Raw genomic sequence first — 25,037 nt, forward strand, 5'->3', positions numbered from 1 at the left:
TTATAGCAAGATATTTTGATTGACTTTATTTTAGTATGAATTGGCAAGCACAAAGAACAACTGAGCTCAGTGTACAGGTGAGCCAATTAACCAATACATATGTACAAAAACACACAACTGCACACATCCGACTTGATATTCATTCACTTTGAGATCCAGTTCAGGTACAAAAATAACACAAGAGCTTGTTTTCATTTGCAGGACCTCCAGAGATATTCATACACAGCTAGAGACCATTCCAACAAAAAGGAAAAATCATGACTTCTTCTTGAGTTTAAAAATTGTCCATGAAGAATGTGATTAAAAGATGCTTTTTATGTTATATAGTGAATTACCAACAGTGAAGAGATTATAACTGAAATGCTATGGATGAATAAAACACATTCAATACTTCATTGGCACCGTAAAAACATGAGTATATCGACTTATTGTTACCAAGTTGTATATTCAGCGACATACGTAACTGTAATGACCGTAAGACTGAACTTATCTTTCAATAAGAATGAATACTTTGCCAGATGAAAAAGCATTCACCATTGGTCACATGCCTTTTTTCATATTTACAAACCGTCAATAGCAGTGGCACAAGAAAGAAGAACATTTACATTGAAACTAAAACAGTAGTACATATATACATCAGTAATAAAAGAGCTGACCAAAACACATGGTCCATTTCATGAAGGAGAGGAGGCTCGGACTAAAATACAACACTAGACGGCCTTTATGAGAGAGAGCTTCAGGAGTGTGTCAATTTTTCATTTTCTCTGCGGTGACTGCTCGCTGCTCACAGGTGTGCGTTTCTTTACAGAAGTTATGATTGTTTTTGATTACTGGCGCTTGGCTTTGTACGGTCGGGAGCGTTTCCTGCGATCAGGCTTCCTCTGTTTGTGCAAGCGTCCGATACTCACTCCCTGCCGACGACGCACGGAAATGTTTTGCTCCACAAGGCTGGCCAGCATGCCTGAAGAAGATACCCAGTCAGAATGAATGAAGGAGCAAAGAAATAATTATAACAACAACAACAACAGATTTTTAGCATGTAACTAGGTTTTTGCATATTTGTGGTGGTTAAAATGTTAGATATTTTTAGTATTTTCTTTCTTCTTTTTTAAGAGGGACATGTACGGGTGTATACTGATGTCACACCTGTTGTATTTTTGTGTGTTAAGCTGGTTAAGAGGAATAACGTGGCCCTGTATGTATGTTTTTATCATCATTGGAGAAAAATTCCATAATAACTTTTCAGCATATTGTAATTCAAGTGCTCTGAGAGAAAACTAGACTTCTGCACCTCCTCATGGCTCTGTTTTCATGCTTTAAAAAAATCTAGCTCGTGACGGGAGACTTTGGCCAATCACAGGTCATTTCAGAGAGAGAGCGTTCCTATTGGCTGTGCTCCGGCTGGTGGGTGGTGCTTGGTATTTCCTCAACTTATCTCTTATTGAGGCGAGAAATAGGCATTACAGTTCCCGAGTTCCCGAGTTTCGTAAGCAGTGATTGACAGCTGCTGTAGAGACTCCTCGGCTCTGATTCGTTGTTTTGCAGATAATCTGTCTCGTGCACTGCGGTCAGGATATAGTGAAAGTTTTATAAAAAACAACTTTTATCATATCATTGCTCAAAGTTCCCAACTGCAGCTTTAACCAACTCTGGAGCTTAGCTCAGGCATTCAGTACAAAAATAACCATAAATATGTTGTGATGTGAGTGGAGGAGTGTGAAGCATCTGGACACTAATGATCCACCACAGAGAACCCTGGAATTTAAATGGAACTTCAGAGGGTTTAAATGTGTTTTTTTTAATGTAAGGGTAAAGGGGGGCAAAAAAACAGTAAATAGAAGAACAAAAAACTAAATCCTCAAGATGATGAGATTTACCTTCTTGGGCCAGCATTGATATAAAGGTGCAGATGAACTCATCGTAGTTATGGGTCCTCCTCTGATCATCAATCTGATCAAATGGAGAACAAATATTTTGATTAAAAGCCAATAAAAAACAGCGTCTCACTAGAGATATTAAATTGGTTCCAGGGAAAACCTACTTTGTATTTCTTTCTCTTTTCTACTTCCTCCTTTAGATACACCTCATAATTGGCAATGTCGGCCTCCACGCACTTGAGAAGTGCAAGCAGCTCCTGCAAGAGACAGAAGACGATTAACCGCTCTGTTTGTTTGTCTATTATATAGTTCTAGTATACAGCTTTAGAAACAGCTCCCTAATTGGCAGCACAAGCAAAAAAGTGAGAGTAATGTGATATATTAAAAAAAAAAACCTTGGCAGGCTGATAAGAACACCAAGGTACAGTGCATTATAATGAAATTCTTGGACTTACTTTGGGAGAGTACTTATCCCCGGGGGGCTTGCTGTCTGCAGCGGTTTCCATAGCGTTGAGCTTTTCCTTGCTAGGCTTCACCTCTGCTCTATTTTTGCCCTCTTCTTCCTTCACCTCCGCAGACGGACCCTCGTCTCCCTCGTTCGCGCCCTCCTTCTCTCCTGTTGAAACTTCCGCTTTCACTTTGTCTTTTATCTTCTCAGGAGTGCACGGCCGCTTTGTACCATCAGCATTCACATCTGCCGTACAGACAACACATAAAGTAACAATCCATCACAATTAGCCAGACGCAGACAATCCATCAATAAAAGTATGTTATTCTCATTTAGCTCCTGTTTACTTCTATTGTCTAAAAATGATTAATATGCTCCGACTGTACTGTAAATATCAAGTGATAGACTCAAATGCTTACTTCAGCTGAAGCTTTTAAACCGCCCACGACCGTAACAACCTCCTGTACTCACCAGATGGAGGCAGAGCGTAGATGACTCCGTCCTCCTGCAGGTGTAACATGGCTGCGCTGACAGAGGGACCCAGCTCTCTGACAGCGCGGTTATGTCTGGAGTCCAGCCTCAGCATCTCATCTTCTCCAAACAGCACACGAGACAGATGGGACGCAACTGGACTGGATGGGCGCGTGGCGGCCTGGGAGCGCGCGGGCGAGCGCAGCGGGGAGTTGAAGGCGCTGCCAATCTCGGAGGCCGTGTCGGTGCTTTCGTTGCTGGGTGTGGGGGAAGGCTGCGAGGCAGATGTGATGCAGATACCTCCTGTGCGCCCTTCTGTGCGTACAGAGAGGGGTGTATTTAGGGCATCCTTCCTTTGGGCCTCCTTCTTCAGTTTCTCAGCCAATACAGTGAGGGCAATCTGGCTCTCCATCCCGGTCCCTACCCGTCCCGGTCGAGATCGCAGACTTGCCTTCCGTCTAAACCTAAAAGACGGCAAATTTAAAACCAAAATCTTAAAACATTCATTTAAAGAGCCTTCAGTCAGGTCATAACCACAAACCTATATACACATTACGATGCTAACCTGCTGGATGCGCTCGCGGAACCAGTTACTTCCTCCTCGTCATCCTCATAGTCATCTTCATCATCAGAGTATGTGGTTTGGGGAGGCGCTGCCGCTCGAGAACGAGCAACTCCAGCAGCAAGATCCTCTTCTTCCTGTTAATCAGAGAATTTTTTTATAGACCACCACAGATTTGTTTTTCCTGCAGCCACCAACATGCTTGTAAGTTTGAGCTGCCTTAACAACAGGAAAGGAGAAAAAGAAGCATTCTACACCTCTAGTGAGCAGGAGAGAGTGATTGAGACTCAGAAAGTCAGAGAGGAAGAATGATTTTCAATGACATAAAAGAGAGAGAAATAACACCGACAGTGAACTGTCCCTACGTCAGATCTGAGACAGACAGAAAGCAATGTATGATCTGTCTAAAAGAGTCGAATAGTAATGTTTTCACACAACTCTCAATGTAACACCGGACTCTGTTCTAGCACATGGATGAGGGATGAGAAATAATCATTACTTGCAGCCCTGAAGACAACCCTAATTGTACAATACAACCAAATCCTCTAACAAAAAAATCTTTTGAGGCCAAAATTGGTGAAGAAAGTGACAAAACACACACACTGGATACAACCAACAGACCTTTCTGAGCCAGGACGTACACACTTCTCCTCTTACCTGCATTGGAGACTTGGCGTAGTTGTGGTTGTCCAGGAAGGCAGGCAGGCGTTGAACGATGGGATTGGGACTGGTGACTTGCTGGGTACCTCCTCCTCCTGTGGGGGCTGCTGGTTTGCCCATGACCTTAGTGTTTTTTGCGAGGCTGGGGGCATCCTTAGACTGAACTCCTGACTCATCCACTGAATCTAAAATGACATTCAGTGTATTTCAGTTAAATGTTCATGATGAGCCCCTACACAATTCACAAGATGTATTGTTAACAAAGACTGGATCCTGTACCTCGATCAGCCCCCTGCGATGTAACGGGCTCCACGTCTGCCTCTTTCTTGATCGCAGTTGTGCCATCATCAGGGGAGGAAGACTCCTGCTGCTTCTTGTCATGGACGAGCTCGGGCTGAGTGAGCCGGATCATCTGAAGACATGATGACAACATACAAATTATATTCTACAACATATTCACCAATGTCAGTGGACATGTTTAACATACACAATTATTAGGAATACCATATTATGACACCAAAACAAGTGTCAACTATGACATGCTGCAGCAGAGGTTATAACAATTCATCTATTTTTATTTCTATTTCAGTCTGTGATGAAACTTCCAGCAGCTCCTGACCTTCTGTAGACCCTCCAGAACAGTCTGTCGATTCCTCTTAAGAATTTCCAGTTTGGACTCATACTTCATCCTGCGGTCAGGCACCACCGCCATCAGGTTGAAGCGAATGTCATGGTACGGCTCACTGAGAAAGAGCAGAGCAGCAGCATGACAATGAAGCCTTGAGGGTGTGTGTAGAAGGTGAACCACCGCTGCTTGAGCTAACTGGCTCAGGACTCACCCAGCAGTGGCCAATCCAATCCTCTCCATGATGACCCGCCGAGCTTTATCGGTCCATTCCTCCTCTTCTCCCCAGGGACCTGAAATAGTGTGAAATATTATACTTTAATACAGCATCAATTTCCAAAATATAATGAGTACTAAAACAACCCTAAATGCATTAATGCAATTCATAGCAAATGGGTCATTACAAGGTTTTATCCAATGAGGAATGAGGCCTCATTCCAGGCTACACACTGGATTAAAAGCGTCTTAAAATAATGATAAAACATATCAAATAAAAAATAAATAAACTCTTGAACTCAGTCCTCTAAAAAGGAGAAGAAATCACAATAATGATTCTAGAAAATTCAGTCAGCATCACTGATGCAGACAAACCTATTTTCAACATTTGCACACCATTTAAGACAGCTTTCAGTGGTTCCATGGCAGCCAAAATGCTACAAATCAGTGTGACATGAACAGGACTCTGTATTTCTTTGTCAGTGTGTACTCGTACCGTGGTCAATGGGGTAAGCCTTGAGTCCATCGAGCTCAAAGAGGCGGTCTTTGATGGGCACATAGCTCACAAAGTGGAAGGCCTCCATGGTCCGCACTGCGCTGATCCCATTCTGTTTCTCCGGCAGGTGCCTGGGCTCCGGTCTCCATAGAAACACGGAAAGAGAGCTTAAGAAACCGATGAATGCACACAAAACCTGACATCTCTCACAGTATGGAAGACCAATCGCAGAGGATTTTTTTTTTTTTTTCACAGAATCAGAGACACCTGAAGATGTAAAAAGGAAGCACTGACTGTAACCTACCTGGCGTGGCTGTTATGTGCTCTGGCAAGCTCTGGGGCATTTCCTATTGCGTAACCTTTACTCTGAAAAATACATGAAAATCAAAAGTTAAAACATGACAGTAGGGGAAGAGGAGAGAGAGAGAGACACAGAGAGAGAGAGAGAGAGAGAGAGAGAGAGAGAGAGAGAGAGAGAGAGAGAGAGAGAGAGAGAGAGAGAGAGAGAGAGAGAGAGAGAGCGAGAGAGAGAGAGAGAGAGATTGCACAAGTGAGCAATTGAGAACACTATGACAACTTTTGATAAAAATGAAAAACTATCCTGATTTGAATTATGTTGGAGGTACATGTATACATGTATATGACCATTGTCTGTTCCTATATATTTAATATGTTTGCGAAATATAGATTCTGATTACCTTATCTATTTCCACCCAGTACCTATGTAGTTTTTGTCAACTTACTATGATTTCTTAGACTGTAACAGCCAAAGGAAAAAACTAATCTGAGAACTGATTTTCCAGTGAAAACTATGAATATAAAGCTCACTATTAAATTACACAAACAATAAAACAGGGATACGTAAGTGAGTGTGAGTGTGAGAAGCATCTTACCTCTGGACTAAAGCCTTTTGTGAAAGCCTTCATACGACTAAGGGTGGTACCGAGCTCAACGCCACTGCAGTTCAGGAGCACACTCAACAAAGCGTGGGTGGCACATGAATTTGGTATCAGCTGGATACAAACATGACATCATAAACACAAGTCAGAGTTAGAATTTGCAATTCATTAACCATGTTTCTTTGGGCATTATTACAAGATATGAATATAAAGGTTAGGATTTTGCAGTGCTGGAATGAGCAAAATATCTTATGACGTCTACTTTGTACGGTTGGATCCAACTCCATCAATATGTATATTTTTATTTTAGCTGTACAGTCTCTTGAGATTAGGACATTTGTGCTGAAGTGATTGATAGTTGATCAATAGTAGTTCATCAAAAGAAAAAATTCGGAATTGTTTTATTTAATTTTTGTAACAATTGTATACATGTACACATTTTGCAATATATATTATATCATGTGAAAACACTAAAAATCTGCTGGTTAGAAGTACCACAATTTGCTGGATTTTCACAATTTCATACAATTTATAAAATGAATACTTGTGGCTAATAGTCAAAATAACTTTTAACAAATAACAAATGACTTTGAAGCCAGATAAGTTATGAATGCCATTTGTTATCGTTTTCGCCACTTGAATGAATAAACAACGACTTGAAAACTAAAACAATTGTTATGTTATGTGATAAATGTGTTAAATGGCTATTTATGACTATTGACTGTGAATGAAATTTGCTCAGGAACACTGAATTTACATTATGGACAGCACTATTGCAAAAATGTATTTCCCTTTGGGGGCAATAAAGAATATCTAATCTAATTTAATACTGTTAACATGACAGCTCATAAGAAATCTGTGACAGGTTTTATGAATTCAAACACAGATCAGTTGCTCACTAATACAAAAGACTTAATGTCACAGCAATAACTACAACAACTGCCAACGTCTATAATCACATAAACAACTTACCTGATGAGCGAAGAACATATCATTTACAATTTCCTCGTCAATGACGGAAGTCTCATCCACCAAAGTGTTGACTTTCCTCCTGGATCGACGTTCCTCGATCCACTTGAACAGGAAGATGAAGCCATAGACAGGACTACAAAAATAAAATGATTACCAATGATGCCTTTTCACGTTGTTGCTAACAAGTCCAACAAGGTGTAACAAAAGGAACACTGTTTATATTCAGACATGAGCTTGGATATCACTACCTGAGAGGTTTCATTCTTGATTTACTTGCTATTATTGTTAACCAAAACAGACTTGCAAAGACCTGATTGGTTACATACCTTTGACACTTGCTTTGAAGATCATAGATTTCCTCTACTTGGACACCTTTGATACCTACAGAACACACACACACACACAAAATGTACATTTTAATTGGCTTTATGGAGTTGTATATGTCAGGTATTCACATTGTAGCACTGTAAGAGATTTAGCTACTGTATACGAGCTACTCACCAAAATCTTCAACCAGCAAAGTGAAGAGTCCTAAAAAAAATAAACATTTTATTTAGGGTTTAATAACATACAATACACCAGAAAACAAATGAAAAACCAGTGTATTATTTTGCTAACAACATTACTCCTCCTCAAAATACCCATGCTGGTTTACAAAGCACTAAATAGTTTAGGGCCAAAATACATTTCTGATCTTCTACTATGTTATGAACCATCCAGACCTCTCAGGTCATCTGGATCAGGTCTGCTTAGTGTCCCCAGAGTCAGAACTAAACATGTAGAAGTTCAGTTTTTATGCACCAAATATCTGGAACAAGCTCCCAGAAACCTGCAGGACCAACTCCAGCTCTGAGTTCTTTTAAATCAAAGCTTAAAACGTTCCTGTTTGCTGCTGCTGCCTTTTATTAAATCAAATAATGATCTTATACTGCACTAGAGCTTTAACCCTTGTGTGTTATATTCTATTTCAGCTTCGATCCTAGCTATTATTTTTAGCTTGTTTTTATTTTCTCATCTTTAATGTTTTTATAACTGTTTTAATTATGTTTTAATGTTCTTTTGCACTTTGTCGCAATGTTCTTGAATGTTTATGTAAAGCACTTTGAATTGGCTTGTTGCTGAAATGTGCTCTACAGGGAGGACGGTCTGTAGAACAGATAATAATGCACTACACTCATTTTTAACAGTCTCTTCTGCACTATATTCACTTTTTTTAAAAGTCCTGTATCTCAGCTGTTACCCTGCACTATATTCAGTTTTAACAGTTTTCTTCATCTCCTTGTATTTTTTATATCTGGTATATTTTTTTGTACTTTGAACTTCTAACTTTTTTACTGCCTTTTTACTAACATGTTTTTGCACTATGGAACTGTGATGCTGGAAACTTGAATTTCCTTCAGGGTCAATAAAGTTACTTTCTTTCTTTCTTTCTTTCTTTCTTTCTTTCTTTCTTTCTTTCTTTCTTTCTATCTATCTATCTATCCAAATAAAGCTGCCTTGCCTTGCATTGCATCATATTTTGCCTTTGGTTACTCGCTCCATCAACTTGCACAACACATGACAATACACATACATATTGCACTTATTAATCTTCTATTGCATTTAAGTTGCTTTCTAGGCTTAATAAGTGAAGCTGCATAGGGAAGCTAGCTGTCTATCTGTCTTTATGTGTGGCTATCTATCTATCTATCTATCTCTCCATCTCTCCATCTATCTATCTCTCTCTCTCTCCATCTCTCTATCTATCTCTCCATCTATCTATCTATCTCTCTCTCTCTCCATCTCTCTATCTATCTCTCTATCTATCTATCTCTCTCTCTCTATCTATCTCTCCATCTATCTATCTATCTATCTATCTATCTATCTCTCTCTCTCTCTCCATCTCTCCATCTCTCTATCTATCTCTCCATCTCTCCATCTATCTCTCTATCTATCTATCTATCTCTCTCTCTATCTATCTCTCCATCTATCTATCTATCTATCTATCTATCTATCTCTCTCTCTCTCTCCATCTCTCCATCTCTCTATCTATCTCTCCATCTCTCCATCTATCTCTCTATCTATCTATCTCTCTCTCTCTCTCCATCTCTCTATCTATCTCTCCATCTATCCATCTCTCTATCTATCTATCTATCTATCTATCTATCTCTCTCTCTCTCTCCATCTCTCTATCTATCTCTCCATCTATCTATCTCTCTATCTATACAGATAAAGCTGCCTTGCCTCATATGTTGTCTTTGGTTTCTCGCTCCATCAACTCACACAACACATACACATTGTATTTAACCGTGTTTTAATCTTGTATTGCATTAAAGCTGCTTTGTACTCTTAATAAGTGCAGCTGCTTAGTGAGGCTGGCTGTCTATCTGTCTTTATGTGTGGAGGCTAGCGTTAGTTAGCTGTGTTATCTGTCTGTGTGCCTCTATGTGTGGAGGCTAGCGTTAGTTAGCTGTGTTATCTGTCTGTGTGCCTCTATGTGTGGAGGCTAGCGTTAGTTAGCTGTGTTATCTGTCTGTGTGTCTCTATGTGTGGAGGCTAGCGTTAGTTAGCTGTGTTATCTGTCTGTGTGTCTCTATGTGTGGAGGCTAGCGTTAGTTAGCTGTGTTATCTGTCTGTGTGTCTCTATGTGTGGAGGCTGGCGTTAGTTAGCTGTGTTATCTGTCTGTGTGCCTCTATGTGTGGAGGCTAGCGTTAGTTAGCTGTGTTATCTGTCTGTGTGTCTCTATGTGTGGAGGCTAGCGTTAGTTAGCTGTGTTATCTGTCTGTGTGTCTCTATGTGTGGAGGCTAGCGTTAGTTAGCTGTGTTATCTGTCTGTGTGTCTCTATGTGTGGCAGCTAGCGTTAGTTAGCTGTGTTATCTGTCTGTGTGTCTCACCTGGATCACTCTCCAGCTCCAGCCAGCCTTTGTTCATGTTCGCATTTGTGCACAGCTCGACTAATACTTAAGATGTGTTCCAGTCCATGTCTGAAAGAGGGGTAGTAGTAATCTTAAACGATGCTAAAGCTTTGTTTGCATTCACGAGAGAAACTGTGTGGAGAGAAGAGCTCAAGATAAACACAATAGACAGAGCTGGCCGCCTACAAACTACGTCATCAAGACACGCCGGTGGGGCGCAAAAACACGTCCCCAGAGCAACTTCCTGTAGTCAGACTGAAGAGCAGAATTAATCAATCAATCAATAATGTGTTTATGTTAATCAATACCCAGAAGATTACCAATAATAGTGAGGGTGATATACTAAATATGTTAAAGGTAAACGATTATGTAAAAAAATAAATAAGTTAGGGCATATTTAATGCCAGCAACACACATGATTCAGATTATGATAATATTAATATTCGTAAACAGTATTAGACATGTAATGTGCAATATATTATTTAAATACTCCCATTTTTATTGTATGAATGTACAGGATTAAAAGGGATTATTGATTCGGAACTTGAAGTGTTGCAACCAGAGAAATATTATTATTTTATTATTTTTATTTATGTAAATCAATACCCAGAAGACTCCAAATAGTAATGAGGGTGATATACAGAATATGTTAAAGGAAAAGTAAACGATTAAGTAAATATAATATTTGTCATAAAATCACGACTTTTCTCCAAAACAGCTCCACTTTCTGAATGTGCTCTACAATGGGGGGAAAAAACACATGATTCAGATTATGACAATATTAATATTCGTAAACAGTATTAGACATGCAATGTGCAATATATTATTCAAAATACTCCCATTTTTAGTTTTTTTCTAATAATTGTGTATGAATGTACAGGATTAAAAGGGGACTATTGATTGGTAACTATAAAAGTGTTGCAACCAGAGAAATATAATTATTTTATTTGTATGGTTGCAGGACTCTCACTAGCAGACTGAGGAAGTTTTTTCCCCCAGGCCATCAGACTTTTAAATAGATAATTCATACGACACCTTCTCACACAAAAATATATCCTATACTGTATATACTGTATATGTTCCTAATGTATATGTTCTTAATATGCCCTTGTACAAAGTATTTGCTTTTATAATTGTAATATAACTTAAAGTATTTGTAATTGTAATATAATTAATTGTAATTGGAATATAACTTAATGTATTTCCTTTTATAATATAACTTAAAGTATTTGTAATTGTAATATAACTAATTGTAATTGTAATATAACTTAAAGTATTTGTAATATAGCTAATTGTAATTGTAATATAACTTAATGTATTTCCTTTTATAATTGTAATATAATTTAAAGTATTTGTAATTGTAAATGTTGTAAATGTAATATCACTAATTGTAATTGTAATATAACTTAAAGTATTTCTTTTTATAATTGTAATATAACTTAAAGTATTTGTAATTGTAATATAACTAATTGTAATATAACTTAAAGTATTTGCTTTTATAATTGTAATATAATTTAAAGTATTTGTAATTGTAAATGTTGTAAATGTAATATAACTAATTGTAATATAACTTAAAGTATTTGCTTTTATAATTGTAATATAACTTAAAGTATTTGTAAATGTAATATAACTAATTGTAATATAACTTAAAGTATTTATTTTTATAATTATAATATAACTTATTATTATTTTAATGGAGCTTCCCAGCAAAAAGCATTTCACACGATTATACTTGTAACACCGGCGTGACAATAAACACCTTCCCGGAACCTTTAGTCGTGGAGCTACTACCTCTATGGAGGGGACGGTATTTATAGTCACACTGGAAAGAAATAGTAAATTAGCACCGTTTCATTAATCGTCAATCTACTCCGCTAGTGTGCGACCTAACAGCTCGGTGGTTTTGTAAACACACAGCGAGGTTTCTTGAAGAGTACAGCGAAGCCGCATATCCAAGGTATGATCCACAAACCGTCCCGGATGTTTGACTTTAACACTGATACTCGTACCTAACAGACAGCGGTAGTTAGCCTGGCTGTAGCATCAGAGCTACTGAACGGTACACTCAGATTGTTATCTTTGCTACGACAGCGCAGAAAACCAGTCTGCTCCTGCAAAGAAAGCTGCTTTTCTTGCAGCCCAACTCACAACCAGCCACCCTTTCTTGACTACTGCCGCTATAACGGGACAATGAACGTGTTTTTATCGTTTTGCATTTGCGTTCATTGTTGTGTAATTAGCTAGCTTATGCTCTGCCTGAGACACAATAGCGTGCATATGCATTGAGTTAGGTAAGCCAATTAAGCCAATTAACGACAGGTGCTTTGATGTTTACGTTAAATAGCAACAACATGGTAAGAGATGAGCTTGCAGAGGTAGCTGCTTCGTGCTACTTGTTAGCTGCCTCCATCCTCGGGCTCAAAAAGCCTTTTAGGTGAAATCCCTCCCATGTGTGTCACCTCATATGTCATTTTAAACATTAGATTAAGCACTGCAATCATCTTTCTTATGGACTCAGATAGTGTTTAATATATATATACTAATGCAAACCTACTGTATGAGGACTGAGCCTTATTATTATAATAATAGCCTTATTTGAATAGACCACAAAAGGGACTGATGATCCAGACAATGTGTGCATCAAACTTTTGAAATTGTTTTGCAGCTGTAACCTCACCAGATTATTTAAAAGCAGAGGTGGGTTTTCCATCTTGTTGTGTTTGCAGTACTACCAGTGTTTGCATTTCTGTATATTCTGTAGGGCTGCCCCCTCTTAGTCGGTCCTTTTTGGTATTAGTCGACTAAGATTTCTTTAGTTGATTAGTCATTTTTTATGCTTTTTTTTCATGCTGAATGACTTATTTCCAAGAAACTTATGAGCACATGTCTGGTAAACACAAGATTTAAGGTGGTGCTTTTGTGTGATTCTTTGTGGAGGAAATTAACTAATCGATTAGTTGACGAAACGTGTTAGTTGAGTATTGAGGACAGCCCTAATATTCTGGCCAAATTAAAAAAAAGACTCAGACGCAGCACGTCTATTCATATTTGTTGTCCTAATCCCTTAGGACCAAGACCAAGTTAAAAACCTCTGAGTTGTTATTGATGCTGACCTTTATTTTTGTTTACGTATCAGCAGCATCACCATGGTAACCTTCCACCATCTGTATATTTTAAGAAATGAATTCCCTGTCCCAGTCACATTCTGAAACACATGTCCATGCTTTTGTCATCATCAAGTCTGTTAATAATAAATTCAAGTTAAGGTAAAGTAGAAACACAAATCAATGGGGAAAAACAGACTTTTACACAACTGGAATGCCCTTTTAATTGGACTTCCTCACAGTTAGCTCAATAGGGCAGTCAAAACGCTGTCCCTTACTTTTATAAGGGCCATGTAATTCAGTCACATCACTCCAGTTCTCAAATATCTTCGCTGGGTATCTGTTCATTACAGAAGTGACTTTAAGACTGATGATACCGATGATCTGACCCCAGATTATATCAATCGATCATATTTAAAGTGCAGAATCACCATGCAGCATGGTCCCAATACACTTTACAATTAGAAAAACATAGAACAAAGCACACAGCAAGCACATTAAATAATAAACATTAAAAGCAAAACAACCACAGTAAAAACAGGGATGTTAAAAGGGGTGATAGACCCGACTAAGTTCAGGGGTAGGCTGCAATAAATACAATGAACAGAACACACAGCAAGCAAATAAATAATACAGCATATAAAAAAACAGCCACATTAAGAACATCAATTTTAAAATGCGATTGACCCGACTAAGCTCTAGGGTAGGCTGTAGTAAAGTGAATAAAGGTAGATTTTCAGTCTTGATTTAAAGATTTTAACTGAACTTGCTTTTTTAACGTTTAATGGAAGGCGATTCCAGAGATAAGGTGCACGGTAGGAAAATGCTCTGATGCCGACTGATTTCTTTTAACTGATGGAGTGGCCAGGAGACCGGCATTAAGAGAGCGATGCTGGTCTATACGGTGTAATTACCTCAGCTACTGTAGGTTTATATGTTTAAATTTCTAGTTTTTGTCAGGATTCTAGCTGCACATATTTCTCTGACATGTTAAAGGTCTAACAATCCAAGAGGTTTCTCAGGTCACAGATCAGTTGTTGCTTCCAAATTTTTCAAGAGTACATTCAAAATCTGGTGATTTATAAATTTAGTCGTTGGCAATTTTCATAATTGACCATCAGTGCAACTATTTTATCAAGTGAAAATACCAAACATTTGCTGGTTGTAAAACCTCATTGTCAGATCACTAGGTTTACGTTTGTGATGTTAAGATGTGATGTCTTTTATTATTTCAGGGCTCCTGATGAAGGTGTGTAGGTAATACTTTTAGAGCCTTGTAAGACGCCATGTCTGAAGAGGCGATTTCAGAAAGTGACCTGGAGCCCAGCCTTAACAGTGAAGAGGAGTATTTGGAAAATGAAGAAGAAGAAGAAGAAGAAGAAGAAGAAGAGGAGGACAATGAGGACGTGGAAGAAGATGAGGACGAAAATGATGGAGACGATGAAGATGATGGTGTTGGTGAGTGACAAATGAACTTCTCTTGTGCCTCTTATTAATCTGATGCATTCACAGACAATGGTAAACACTGAAATAAATTGGTGCTTGTTAACTAGCCTTTGTAGACGTAAGCTGAAATACTGTCTATTCTCTCTCTCTCTCTCAAGACCGACCTGCGAGTGCCGAGAGCAGGACGGAAACGGCTCAGGATGGCAGGGACTCCACTTCAGCTACCTCCGGAGAGCCATCCTCAGAGCCTCCGTCTCAGCCTGCGTCCAGCCCGTCCTCCAGGGCTCCCTCCAGACCCCCCTCTCGCTCTCAGCCTCCAACCAGCCCAGACAACTCGACCCAGAGCAAGCCACCTTCCAGCAAAACAAAGAAACATAAAGCCTCTAAACTATCCAAATCTTCTAAGTCTTCGAAAGGCTCCAAACCTTCCAAGCTATCTAAGCCTATACACATGAGGAAGAATATCAGGTACAATTATCCGTTTGGTATTTTCAGATATGTTGCATAATATACTTACATGTTTGTATATGAACTGAACTTTGTCCTTCATGCTAACAGAAAGCTGCTGAAGGAGGATCAGCTGGAGGCTGGGACTAAGGCTGCTCAACAGGAGGAGATGGACAGGAGGAAGCGTCTGGAGCAGCAGAGGAAGGACTTCCCTATACCAGCCTCAACCGTCCCAGACTCTCAGCCAGGTGACTGTCCCTCTATCGGTGAAGCTACACTTTTTTCCACTCCTATTTATAGTTTGACATTTCTTTTTGTGTACTTTCTATCCTAATACCTTCTCATCTCTCCAATAGTCGACCCTGCTTCAATTTTAGGAGAAGTTTCCCACTTGGTCCCCGCTCTCCTGAGCAAGCAGGATGTGATCTGTCTGGACAGCAGCGGTGATGAAGATGAAACAGTGGACCCCGAGCTGCCTGCATTTGCTATTAGAGATGGTAAGATATACGATACTGCTTTTTTTTTTCTCTCCCAAGACAATGTGAGAAAATCGAGCAAGCTCTCACACACTTCTCCCATGATGGCGTAGATATCATTGAGCTTAGTTCCGGGGACGAGGACGCTCTGCAGATAAGCAGCGAGTCGGCCGACGAGGACGCCGATGGCACCGCCGCCACAGAGGAGAGCAGCGGCGCGCATATCAACGACGATATGAATCTGCCCGACGCCCAGGGTCAAGTGCTGGTTAATATCAGTCACCCTGCGGAGGAGAAAGACATTTACCTCGCACCACAGCTGGCCAAGGCCGTCAAACCTCACCAGGTATGCCCACCATCTCGTTCTCTCTCAAAAACGTAAAGGCTCAGGAATAGAAAACCCCTCAGTAAATCATTTGTCTCCTCATTTCTAAGATCGGGGGAATCCGGTTCCTCTACGATAACCTCATTGAGTCTCTGGAGCGGTATAAGACCAGCAGTGGCTTCGGCTGCATCCTCGCTCACAGCATGGGGTTGGGCAAGACACTGCAGGTCATTTCCTTCACCGACATCCTGCTGAGGAATACTGAGGCTCACACTGTGCTGGCCATTGTTCCTGTGAGTAATCGGAAGTGTATGCTGCGTTAAAAGAAACTATGTAGTGTATACACATTCACGTGTTTTATTATGATTAAATCAACCTTCCAAATCTTTGTTTTCCTTCATAAAAAGGTGAACACACTTCAGAACTGGCTGACCGAGTTCAACCTCTGGCTCCCACCACAAGAAGCCATTTCCCCCGAAACGGACCCCGAACTCGTCACAGGCCGCGCATTCAAAGTTCACATTCTCAACGATGAGCACAAGTATGTAACACGCCATGTTTGTGTGCGAGGTTAAGCATCGATCGTCTAATATTTGTTAATCACGCTGACTGTGTGACCTGCAGAACGACGCTGGCCAGGGCCAAAGTTGTGGAGGACTGGTCCAGAGACGGAGGGGTGTTGCTGATGGGTTACGAGATGTACCGTCTGCTGTCCATGAAGAAGAGCTTTGTGATGGGCAAGAAGAGGAAATCAAAGAAGCCCGCCGGACCAATCATCATTGACCTGGATGAAGAAGATAGACAGCAGGAGCTCATGAAAGGTCAGCAGAGAGTCATTAGTTTAACGGAAGCTGTGGCCTAAACAAAGTTGTATGTGTGCCATTTAAAAGCTCAAATGTACAGTGTAATTTATATTTACAGACACGTCACTTGTTACTTTGTCATTTCAGGTATTGAAAGAGCCATAGCGCGGCCCGGCCCAGATGTGGTGATATGTGACGAGGGCCATCGCATTAAAAACTACCACGCCAGCACGTCGCAGGCTCTGAAGAACATCCGCTCCCGACGCAGAGTAGTCCTGACCGGCTACCCGTTGCAGAACAACCTCATCGAATACTGGTGCATGGTGGACTTTGTCAGGCCCGACTTTTTGGGCACGCGTCAGGAGTTCAGCAACATGTTTGAGAGGCCCATTCTGAACGGGCAGTGCGTGGACAGCACACCTCAGGACGTCCGCTTGATGCGCTACCGCAGCCACGTGCTGCACAGCCTGCTGGAGGGTTTTGTCCAGAGGTAAACTTTTTTTTGTCAGTGCTGGATTTAGAAAAAAAACCATAGTAGCCTGGATGATGCTTACCTGTCAGTGTTCTGTGTGGTGCTTTTTCTTGGTTACAGGCGAGGTCACGATGTGCTTCAGGACCAGCTTCCCTCCAAGGAGGAGCATGTGATCTTGGTGCGGCTCTCTCCCATTCAGAGGGCGCTGTATACCGAGTTCATGAAACGCTTTCGAGAAGCAGGGAACAATGGCTGGCTCGGTCTAAACCCACTCAAAGCCTTCTGTGTATGCTGCAAGGTGAGGCTGTTTTTTTCTTGCTGTGTTTTTTTCTTTCTGGTACTGCGATACATTTCTGAGGAATCGGGTGAAGCCTCCTTTTTCCCCCTCCCTCCAGATCTGGAATCACCCAGACGTCCTCTATGAAGCCCTGCAGAAGGAGAACCAGGCCAACGAGCAGGACCTGGACCTCGATGACATCACTTCAGCTGGTAACACTCGCTGCCATGCACCGGGCGCTGGCCTCAAAGCCAAAGTAGCCGACTCGAGCAACAGCAAAGTCAACAACACCCTGCCATCAATCAATCCCTCTCAGGAAAGAGCCAATCAAGTCATCACATATGAATGGGTACGCCATGACCAGTCCGTGTAAAGCTGTTTTTTATTTACGGCTCAGTTTTACAGCTTTTTTTTTTTTTTACATCTTTGTGTCAAACCTCGAGCACTTAAGGAACAGTGTGTAACATTTCGTGGGATCTATCGGCAGAAATGGAATATTAATAAGTGTGTTTTCATTAGTGTATAATCACCTTAAAATAACAATCATCGTGTTTTCGTTACCTTAGAATGAGCCGTATATATCTACATAGGGAGCGGGTTCTCTCTTCACGGAGCTGGCCTGCCATGTTTCTACAGTGGCCCAGAATGGACAAACCACTGTGTTAATTTTCCCTGCTCTGGCTGGAGTCGATAACGTTACTCGCTCCAGAGTTAACCCCCGTCACTCCACTCAGCCACCAGACACAAGAAACCTCTGTTGGTCTTGAGGAGATGCAGCACTTCCACTGTACATTCACTGATACGCTAAACTAACTCTGTCTTCTGCTCCACTAACTCACTTGTTCACTCACACACACATTCGCCGCCGCTCTCTCTCTCTCTTGCTTCACCACTCACTTCCTTCTACACACTGGTTCTGCTATTCTCCAAATGACCTATGCTACCCCTTAGAATAGCTTTAGATAAGGCATGTCCGTATAGGGGGTTTGTTATTCCTCCAGGCTGCACTGCCTTTTAATTCAACAGCCTTTTTCTTGTTTCAGGCAAAGGGCATAATGTCAAACTACCACACGGGAGTCCTGGAGAACTCTGCCAAGATGATTCTGCTCTTCCATTTGATTGACGAGTGTGTGGGAAGAAGAGACAAGATTTTGGTCTTTAGGTGAGTCCAACGTACATTCCCTTTTAAACACAAATCCACCATTAAGCGACTTAGAGGTGAGGTAGACTCACTTTGCTCTTCAGCTAATTAATCAGACTCATTTGGAGCTTTCAGAGCTTTTTACTAATTGTAGGGAATTAATATTTTAATCATCCTACGTCTGTCTGCTTCTCTGCCAGGTTACTCTTGTAAGCAGGAATTTCACAATTCAAATTATGACCTTTTTAATGAAACACAATTCGTGGTTGTTTGTAGCCATATATGTATGTACATACAGCAGTACTGTGGCTATTAAAAAAACACCTGACTTATTAATTGTAACTCTTATTTTCGAGTATAACACAACACTGCAGTCACTTGAAGTCCATTTCTTTTTCATAATAATGTTTATCTATTTCAGACCAAAGTGCACTTACTTTTCTTACCGCTTATTATCTGTTTCTGCTCTGTACCCACTAGTCAAAGTTTGTCCACCCTGACGGTCATCGAGGACTTCTTAGCAAAGAGACCCATGCCGGTGGGCATCGCCTCTGAAACCCAGAACCCCCACTGGGTTCGCAACCTCAATTACTACAGTGAGTCCTCCAATCTGTGCTCTCTCTTCTCTCTTCCAAACCAGCAACGCTCCAGAAAGTGTGATCATCACCTCTGAAGCCTCACAGTTGTGATTTATTGATTTAGTATCGCTGGCTGCTGCTCCTCAAGTTCCTCCCATTTCATCATTTGTTTTGGCAAATTTACACTGTTCTCTGGAAACACGTTTAGGAGCAATCTATTTGCAATTTCACAAAGACATTTGAATTTTTTTTTTTTATATGTAATGTACGTATATCCGCCAGGGATAGTTATACAATAGATTCCTCCGGTCTTTTTACTCTTCTGCCAAGATGATGAAGGACTTCGCCCATAACAATTCAATAGCAAATTTCCCAGTATTCAATGAAATGTGTTACTATGATACACTCTGCGAGGTAAAGTGTGTTCAGGTGCTTCAGTGTTGAGAGATGATGTATGTCTGTCTACAGGACTGGATGGGAGCACGTCTGCCTCAGAAAGAGAGCGACTTATAAATCAGTTTAATGACCCGGAAAACACGTCAACATGGGTCTTCCTACTTTCTACAAGGTGTGTGCCTCTGCTCTCTATTCCCAAATCATTTGTCATGCTTCCTGTATACGCTGGCAGACATTTTATCAGTAATCTTCTGTGTTTCTTCCAGAGCGGGCTGCTTGGGGGTTAATCTGATTGGGGCCAACCGTGTGGTCGTGTTTGATGCCTCCTGGAACCCGTGTCACGATGCTCAGGCGGTGTGTAGGGTGTACCGCTATGGTCAGAAGAAACCCTGCTTCATCTATCGCCTTGTCTGCGATTTCACCTTGGAGAAAAAGATCTACGACCGACAAGTCTCCAAACAGGGAATGTCTGGTAAGAGATGTTTTTAACTGGTTATGAAACAGTCTGAACTTAATACTGATGCCTCTATATGACCTACATAAGTAAATGAGACCATCAGCAAGAAGATTGGCTGTTTCTATATAGTTATGCTTAATACCTGTCATCGGCCAGCGGGTCGGATTCTGGCGAAATCAAACGAAATCATGCAGGTTCATCAGAAACTCCTTCAGCTCAGACTCCAGCGGGGCCTCCAGCAGCGACCAGCCCCAGATCCAGCTTCTCTGCCGCCTTCGACCTGCAGTCAGAGCTCCACGACCAGCACTAGCGACTCCTCCTCCGTCCAGGAGCAGAGCTTCGCCTCGCTGCTCTGCTGGTCCCTGCTGGGAGCTAACACCGGCACCACTCTGCTGGAGGCCCAGGCCATATTGCTGGACCCGCTGGAGGGAAGGGAGGCACGGGAGAACCAGGACTGTGCGGAGCAGACGTTCAGACCCTGCTGCAGTAAAATGAGAGATTTTCTGAAGGGACTCTGGTGCTCGAAAAACACTAACGCTTTTGTACACAGGGATCACCAAAACCAACACAAAATTAAAGTTCCTCGTAGATCTAATGTGGGCAGTTACTAAGCTCTACCTAAATAATATCCAGTCTTAAAATGTTGTGTCTGTGTGTTTGTTTAAAGACCGTGTGGTTGATGACCTGAACCCAGTGCTGAACTTCACTCGTAAGGAAGTGGAGTCGCTGCTGCATTTTGTGGAAGAGGAACCTTCCAAAATCGCGCTGGAGTGCCGGGAGGGATTTGAAACAGTGATGTATCAAGCTTGTCAGCTTTACCCACACCTCATCACCAAGGTACAGCTGCATGATAGGCGTTACTTATAAACCTAGACTCTGCAAGTATTGGCCTTCTGGTAAATAATACTCTGACTCTGTTTTTTAGTACATGTTGACTTTATATCCAGGTTGTCCAATGTTCTTGTGCTGCAAAAGAGTACAAAAACAAGAACTTACAAGAAATATGAAAACCACACAGAAATTCCAGTAACAATTACATTTCCCTAGCTTACCTAGTAAAAACTAAAATCCTACCTGAGAAGGGCTGAAGTCCGTCTGTGGGGAAATAAGTAACATCAAACTGCCTCTTGCACGGAAAAATCCGATCTGACGGTTGATCTGTAATTCAACTTCCCTCTTTCCATTTGTCGCCATAGCAACCTTTTCATCACGAGTCTCTGTTGGTGGACCGGAAGGAGTCAAAACTGACCAAAGCAGAGAAGAGAGCCGCCAAGAAGAGCTACGAGGATGAGAAACGAGCCTCGGTGCCCTACTCTCGCCCATCATACGCCCCCTATTACCCAACCAGTGATCAGACGCTCACAAACATACCAGCATTTAACCAACGCGGCTGGTGGGTTTCAGACTTAAAACGTACATTCTCTCCAGCTACAACCGCAAACTAACCAACAGGGTTTACTGATATTCTGTGCTGCAATGCTTTACAATTCACACTCTGTGCACTTCTATGTGTGTGAGCATGTCATGAGTTCAGCCCTCGTATTTTCAGGCGTCCCATGGCACGGCCGGATGACAAGCCCGTGGCAAGTGTCAGGCCCATCCAGTCGACCCCAATCCCCATGATGCCTCGCCAGGTCGGCATGGGCCTGGCTGGCTCCAGCTCTGCCGGCAGCCTGCCTGTCAACTTCCTGCAGAAAGCCGGAGTTTATGTGCAGAGGATCGTCACCACGACTGGTAACGTATACTATTTTTAAACGCTTAAAATCATCGAACGTACCACACCGACCCCTGACATGTTACATTTTGAATTGACCGTATAATCTTTCAAAAGAGTAAACATGAATTATGTCTTGTCTACAGATATTGTAATCCCAGGAGCCAACAGCACGACAGATGTTCAAGCTCGAATTAGCGCAGGAGAGAGCATCCATGTTATCAGAGGATCAAAAGGTTAGTCGCAAAAACGCATTAATTGCTCTCTGCGTACAAAGCATTTTGAGTTACTGCCTCCATCACATGATGTTTTTCTCCACCACAGGTACCTACATTAGGACAAATGATGGAAGGATTTTTGCTATTCGATCTGGAAAGATCAGTAGACCAGCAGCCAGGGGCTCTGCTGCTTCAAGAGGTACAACGTCATATTTGTGTTTCGTGGTTCCTGCGACATAGTTTTGCATTACAACCATCCGAACAACTCAAACCACTGGCTCTTGATGGGGCCTTTCATGTTTTCACGTCGGCACACAAAATCATACTAATAAATAACACAGAGGAGAAACTATAGCTAAGTATTTAAAAGAGTGATGTGTAGGGAGAGTCAGCTGAGATCACAGGCCTTGATGAACAGGTGGCACTTGAGGTGTTTTTTGAAAGTGTCCAGGGATGAAGCATTTCTAATTTCAGGAGGGAGAGAGCTCCATAGTTCTCCTACACACTTGGCACACAGGAGAAAAGCTTGTTGCAATCTGCAACCTCGCTGCTTCATGCCACCAAATCCTACATACTGCACCTTTAACTCCAAAGTATGTGAATTAAGATGTTTTAGAGGAGAACACACACAATAAGGAACCACTGTTGGTTATTAGTTTCTATTCATATTTCTACATTAAAGTTGGCTTCACCATTTTATTTCCAGCCAGGATTGACCTTTCAAGAATAAATTATTCAGAGGCAGAGACACTGTACACGTCTCCTGACATTTCACGAGTGCATTTCTCTCTCTCCTCTCACAGACACCCAGGGTTCCCTGATCCATCCACTCAGTAATGGCTGTTCATCGCCTGTGGATCAACAGCAGGGCTCCCCCAACGGAGACCAGCGGTCCTCCTCTCCCTTAAGCTCTGAGATTCTCCGAGAGCTCAGCCGCTACGCTGCATCCTCCGGCGATGCTGGCATGGGGAACGAACTGCCGTCGCCGACAGAAATGTTGGCTCTACCAGCAGGGGATGAAGGCGGTTCTCAGAACAGTCAGACTGGTGATCTCAATAGGCAACTCGCTGACGACCTCATGAGCTCTGCTTTAGAGCTGCGTGGCACCAAGCGCAGGAGTACTGAAAGCCAGGGCAACACACAAAAACGCACCTCTGCTGCATCCCGTTTCCCCGGAATGTCCATGGGCTCCGGCGGGCTCAGTTTTCCCTCCGTGGGTCTGAACTCCTCCTCCCTGCTGAGTCACATGAGTCATCCACTTCTGATGGGCGGTAGCGGCGGATCGTCATTCCTTCAGACACCGGGACAAACTCTGGCTGACCTACAGACCATGTTCCCCTCCGCAGGCTCGGACCTACTGAGACAGTCTGCCACAGGGAACGGACACCTCCCCACCCCCTCCTCCGCTTCCACCACCACCATCCCCATGTCATCGACACCCTCGGCAGCAACTTCTTCCTCCCTGGCGTCGGGTTCTCTGCCTCCGTACTTGATGAACCCCAACATGGCTGGCCTGCTTTCATCAGGCTTCCCTCTCAACTACAGCCAGTCGCTGCTCTCCGAGCAGAGGATGTTCCCCGCCCCTCTCCTCTCGGGGTCGGGGGGATTCCCCACGTCTAACTCCGGCTCTACTACGTCCAGTTTCCTCTCCCATTTCAACAATCCCACTTCCAGCCTGCTGGGGGCAGCTCTAACCCAGCCGGACATGCACATGCATCAGGAGAACGGCGGCAGCAGCTCTGACGATGACGTTATAGAGGTGACAGGACAGTAGAGACTCAATAAGTCCTGGAGAGGCAGTTTCTAACACACACACACACGCACACACACACACAGTTGTACCAGTCATGGTTGACATAAAGTACATTAGGGATGGGAATGATTACACATTTACTAAATGAACTAAATTGATTCTGTTACAGTATCTACCCTAACCTATAAACTGATGATTGATGGTCAGATGTATTGTTATATTCTGAATGTGTGAGCACATCAGAATGCAAGTAACATAATAACACAAGTAAAATGTTTCAGGATCTAAAAAAAATCCATGTTAATCCTGAACACATCCTATGAAGTTGGATGAGTTTAATGTGTTATACTGGCCATTTAAAAAACAGTTTAAATCATTCACCAGTGAAATTAGCTGCATTCCCATTCCTAATGGTCTCATTGATTTAAACTACACACACTCTCACCTGCAAACGAGAGAAATCAACTTGTACCTTAATGACTTTACAAAAGTCAGAGTAACAAATCCGTATGCTGAATATCCCACACGTTGTTCAGCTGGAGCATCAGAGCAGTGGGAACGGACCGTTTGATCGTTCGGGGGACCAGCTGAATCCTTTCTAAGCACAGCATCTCCTCTGCTACACGTTAAAGCAAGGCCCTCGCCGTGCTGTCAGTTTTCATTTCCCCCTGATGGAATAATGTGATGAAAACCGCTTTGTGTCGGGGTCGTCTCATGATATATATATATATATTGCTGTGAAACAGTCTAGTTCAAACCAAAATTTGACTACCGTTTCACACCGTCAGCAGCGCTCACCTGCTGAACAATAACATTTTCTCTCAGCAGTTTTTTTCTAGTAAACAATACTGGAAAGCAAACGTAGTTCAATAAGTAACTCGACTACAAGAACGTGGTGTTGTATATTTGTCAAAAATCAACTTGACAACATATTTAGAGAAAAATCCGTCGAGGCTTACCTTTAACGACTTTAGGCTTTCAGAGCATATTTTAGTCTTTAGCGATTTGATAGACATTGTAGCATCCCCTGTTGAAAGGACATTATGTGTGATACAAATAACTGAACATGTTGATACTTTTTGTAAATAGCAGTCATTATCATTGTTTATATTGCAAGTCAATACTGTGCAGTGTGTAGATTTTTGGTTTGGAGGGAGATGGTTTATTATAACAGTGACTATCATGATGATAAACGTGCTCTCGCATTGATGCTGGGGAAACAAATTTACTTTATAATTTACCCTCCCCCCCCCCTTTAAAACTAAAGCGAATGTACTTTCATGTTAGCCTTTGATAACACAGGGGCTG

The 25,037-nt window shown here is 41.9% G+C and overlaps 2 protein-coding genes across 5 annotated transcripts; one reads left to right on the top strand and one right to left on the bottom strand.

Moving 5' to 3' along the window:
- Nucleotides 1–12,271, bottom strand: bap1 (BRCA1 associated deubiquitinase 1). 3 transcript variants are annotated; one of them, XM_074636423.1, is made up of 18 exons: nucleotides 12,132–12,271; nucleotides 10,102–10,254; nucleotides 7,728–7,757; nucleotides 7,553–7,607; nucleotides 7,227–7,359; nucleotides 6,249–6,368; nucleotides 5,660–5,721; nucleotides 5,356–5,498; nucleotides 4,858–4,936; nucleotides 4,638–4,761; nucleotides 4,298–4,430; nucleotides 4,016–4,203; nucleotides 3,362–3,495; nucleotides 2,797–3,260; nucleotides 2,333–2,571; nucleotides 2,042–2,134; nucleotides 1,878–1,950; nucleotides 1–961 (listed from the first exon to the last, which is right to left on the bottom strand). In XM_074636423.1, exons 2-18 carry the CDS (start codon nucleotides 10,136–10,138, stop codon nucleotides 828–830), a joined length of 2,241 nt encoding a protein of 746 aa, XP_074492524.1. In that variant the 5' UTR covers nucleotides 10,139–10,254; nucleotides 12,132–12,271; the 3' UTR covers nucleotides 1–827. The 3 variants fall into 3 exon arrangements, with proteins under 3 accessions (XP_074492524.1, XP_074492534.1, XP_074492516.1); XM_074636433.1 differs by having other exon boundaries at nucleotides 10,102–10,191; nucleotides 12,132–12,262; XM_074636415.1 differs by lacking the exon at nucleotides 12,132–12,271 and having other exon boundaries at nucleotides 10,102–10,341.
- rad54l2 (RAD54 like 2) lies at nucleotides 11,916–24,002 on the top strand. Of its 2 annotated transcripts, none has more exons than XM_074636395.1 (23): nucleotides 11,916–12,079; nucleotides 14,462–14,684; nucleotides 14,831–15,140; nucleotides 15,231–15,385; nucleotides 15,476–15,616; nucleotides 15,709–15,941; nucleotides 16,031–16,213; nucleotides 16,328–16,461; nucleotides 16,545–16,741; nucleotides 16,871–17,213; nucleotides 17,316–17,493; nucleotides 17,591–17,821; nucleotides 18,516–18,634; nucleotides 19,094–19,209; nucleotides 19,660–19,759; nucleotides 19,854–20,059; nucleotides 20,712–20,881; nucleotides 21,241–21,437; nucleotides 21,594–21,778; nucleotides 21,905–21,994; nucleotides 22,083–22,175; nucleotides 22,780–23,938; nucleotides 23,973–24,002. In XM_074636395.1, the coding sequence occupies exons 2-22, from the start codon at nucleotides 14,513–14,515 to the stop codon at nucleotides 23,748–23,750; spliced, it is 4,524 nt and encodes a 1,507-aa protein (XP_074492496.1). In that variant the 5' UTR covers nucleotides 11,916–12,079; nucleotides 14,462–14,512; the 3' UTR covers nucleotides 23,751–23,938; nucleotides 23,973–24,002. The 2 variants fall into 2 exon arrangements, with proteins under 2 accessions (XP_074492496.1, XP_074492503.1); XM_074636402.1 differs by having other exon boundaries at nucleotides 11,920–12,079; nucleotides 15,231–15,367.
- Nucleotides 24,003–25,037: the final 1,035 nt, after the last annotated feature.

The sequence above is a fragment of the Sebastes fasciatus genome, chromosome 1, assembly GCF_043250625.1.
Source record: "Sebastes fasciatus isolate fSebFas1 chromosome 1, fSebFas1.pri, whole genome shotgun sequence".
Lineage (NCBI taxonomy): Eukaryota > Metazoa > Chordata > Actinopteri > Perciformes > Sebastidae > Sebastes > Sebastes fasciatus.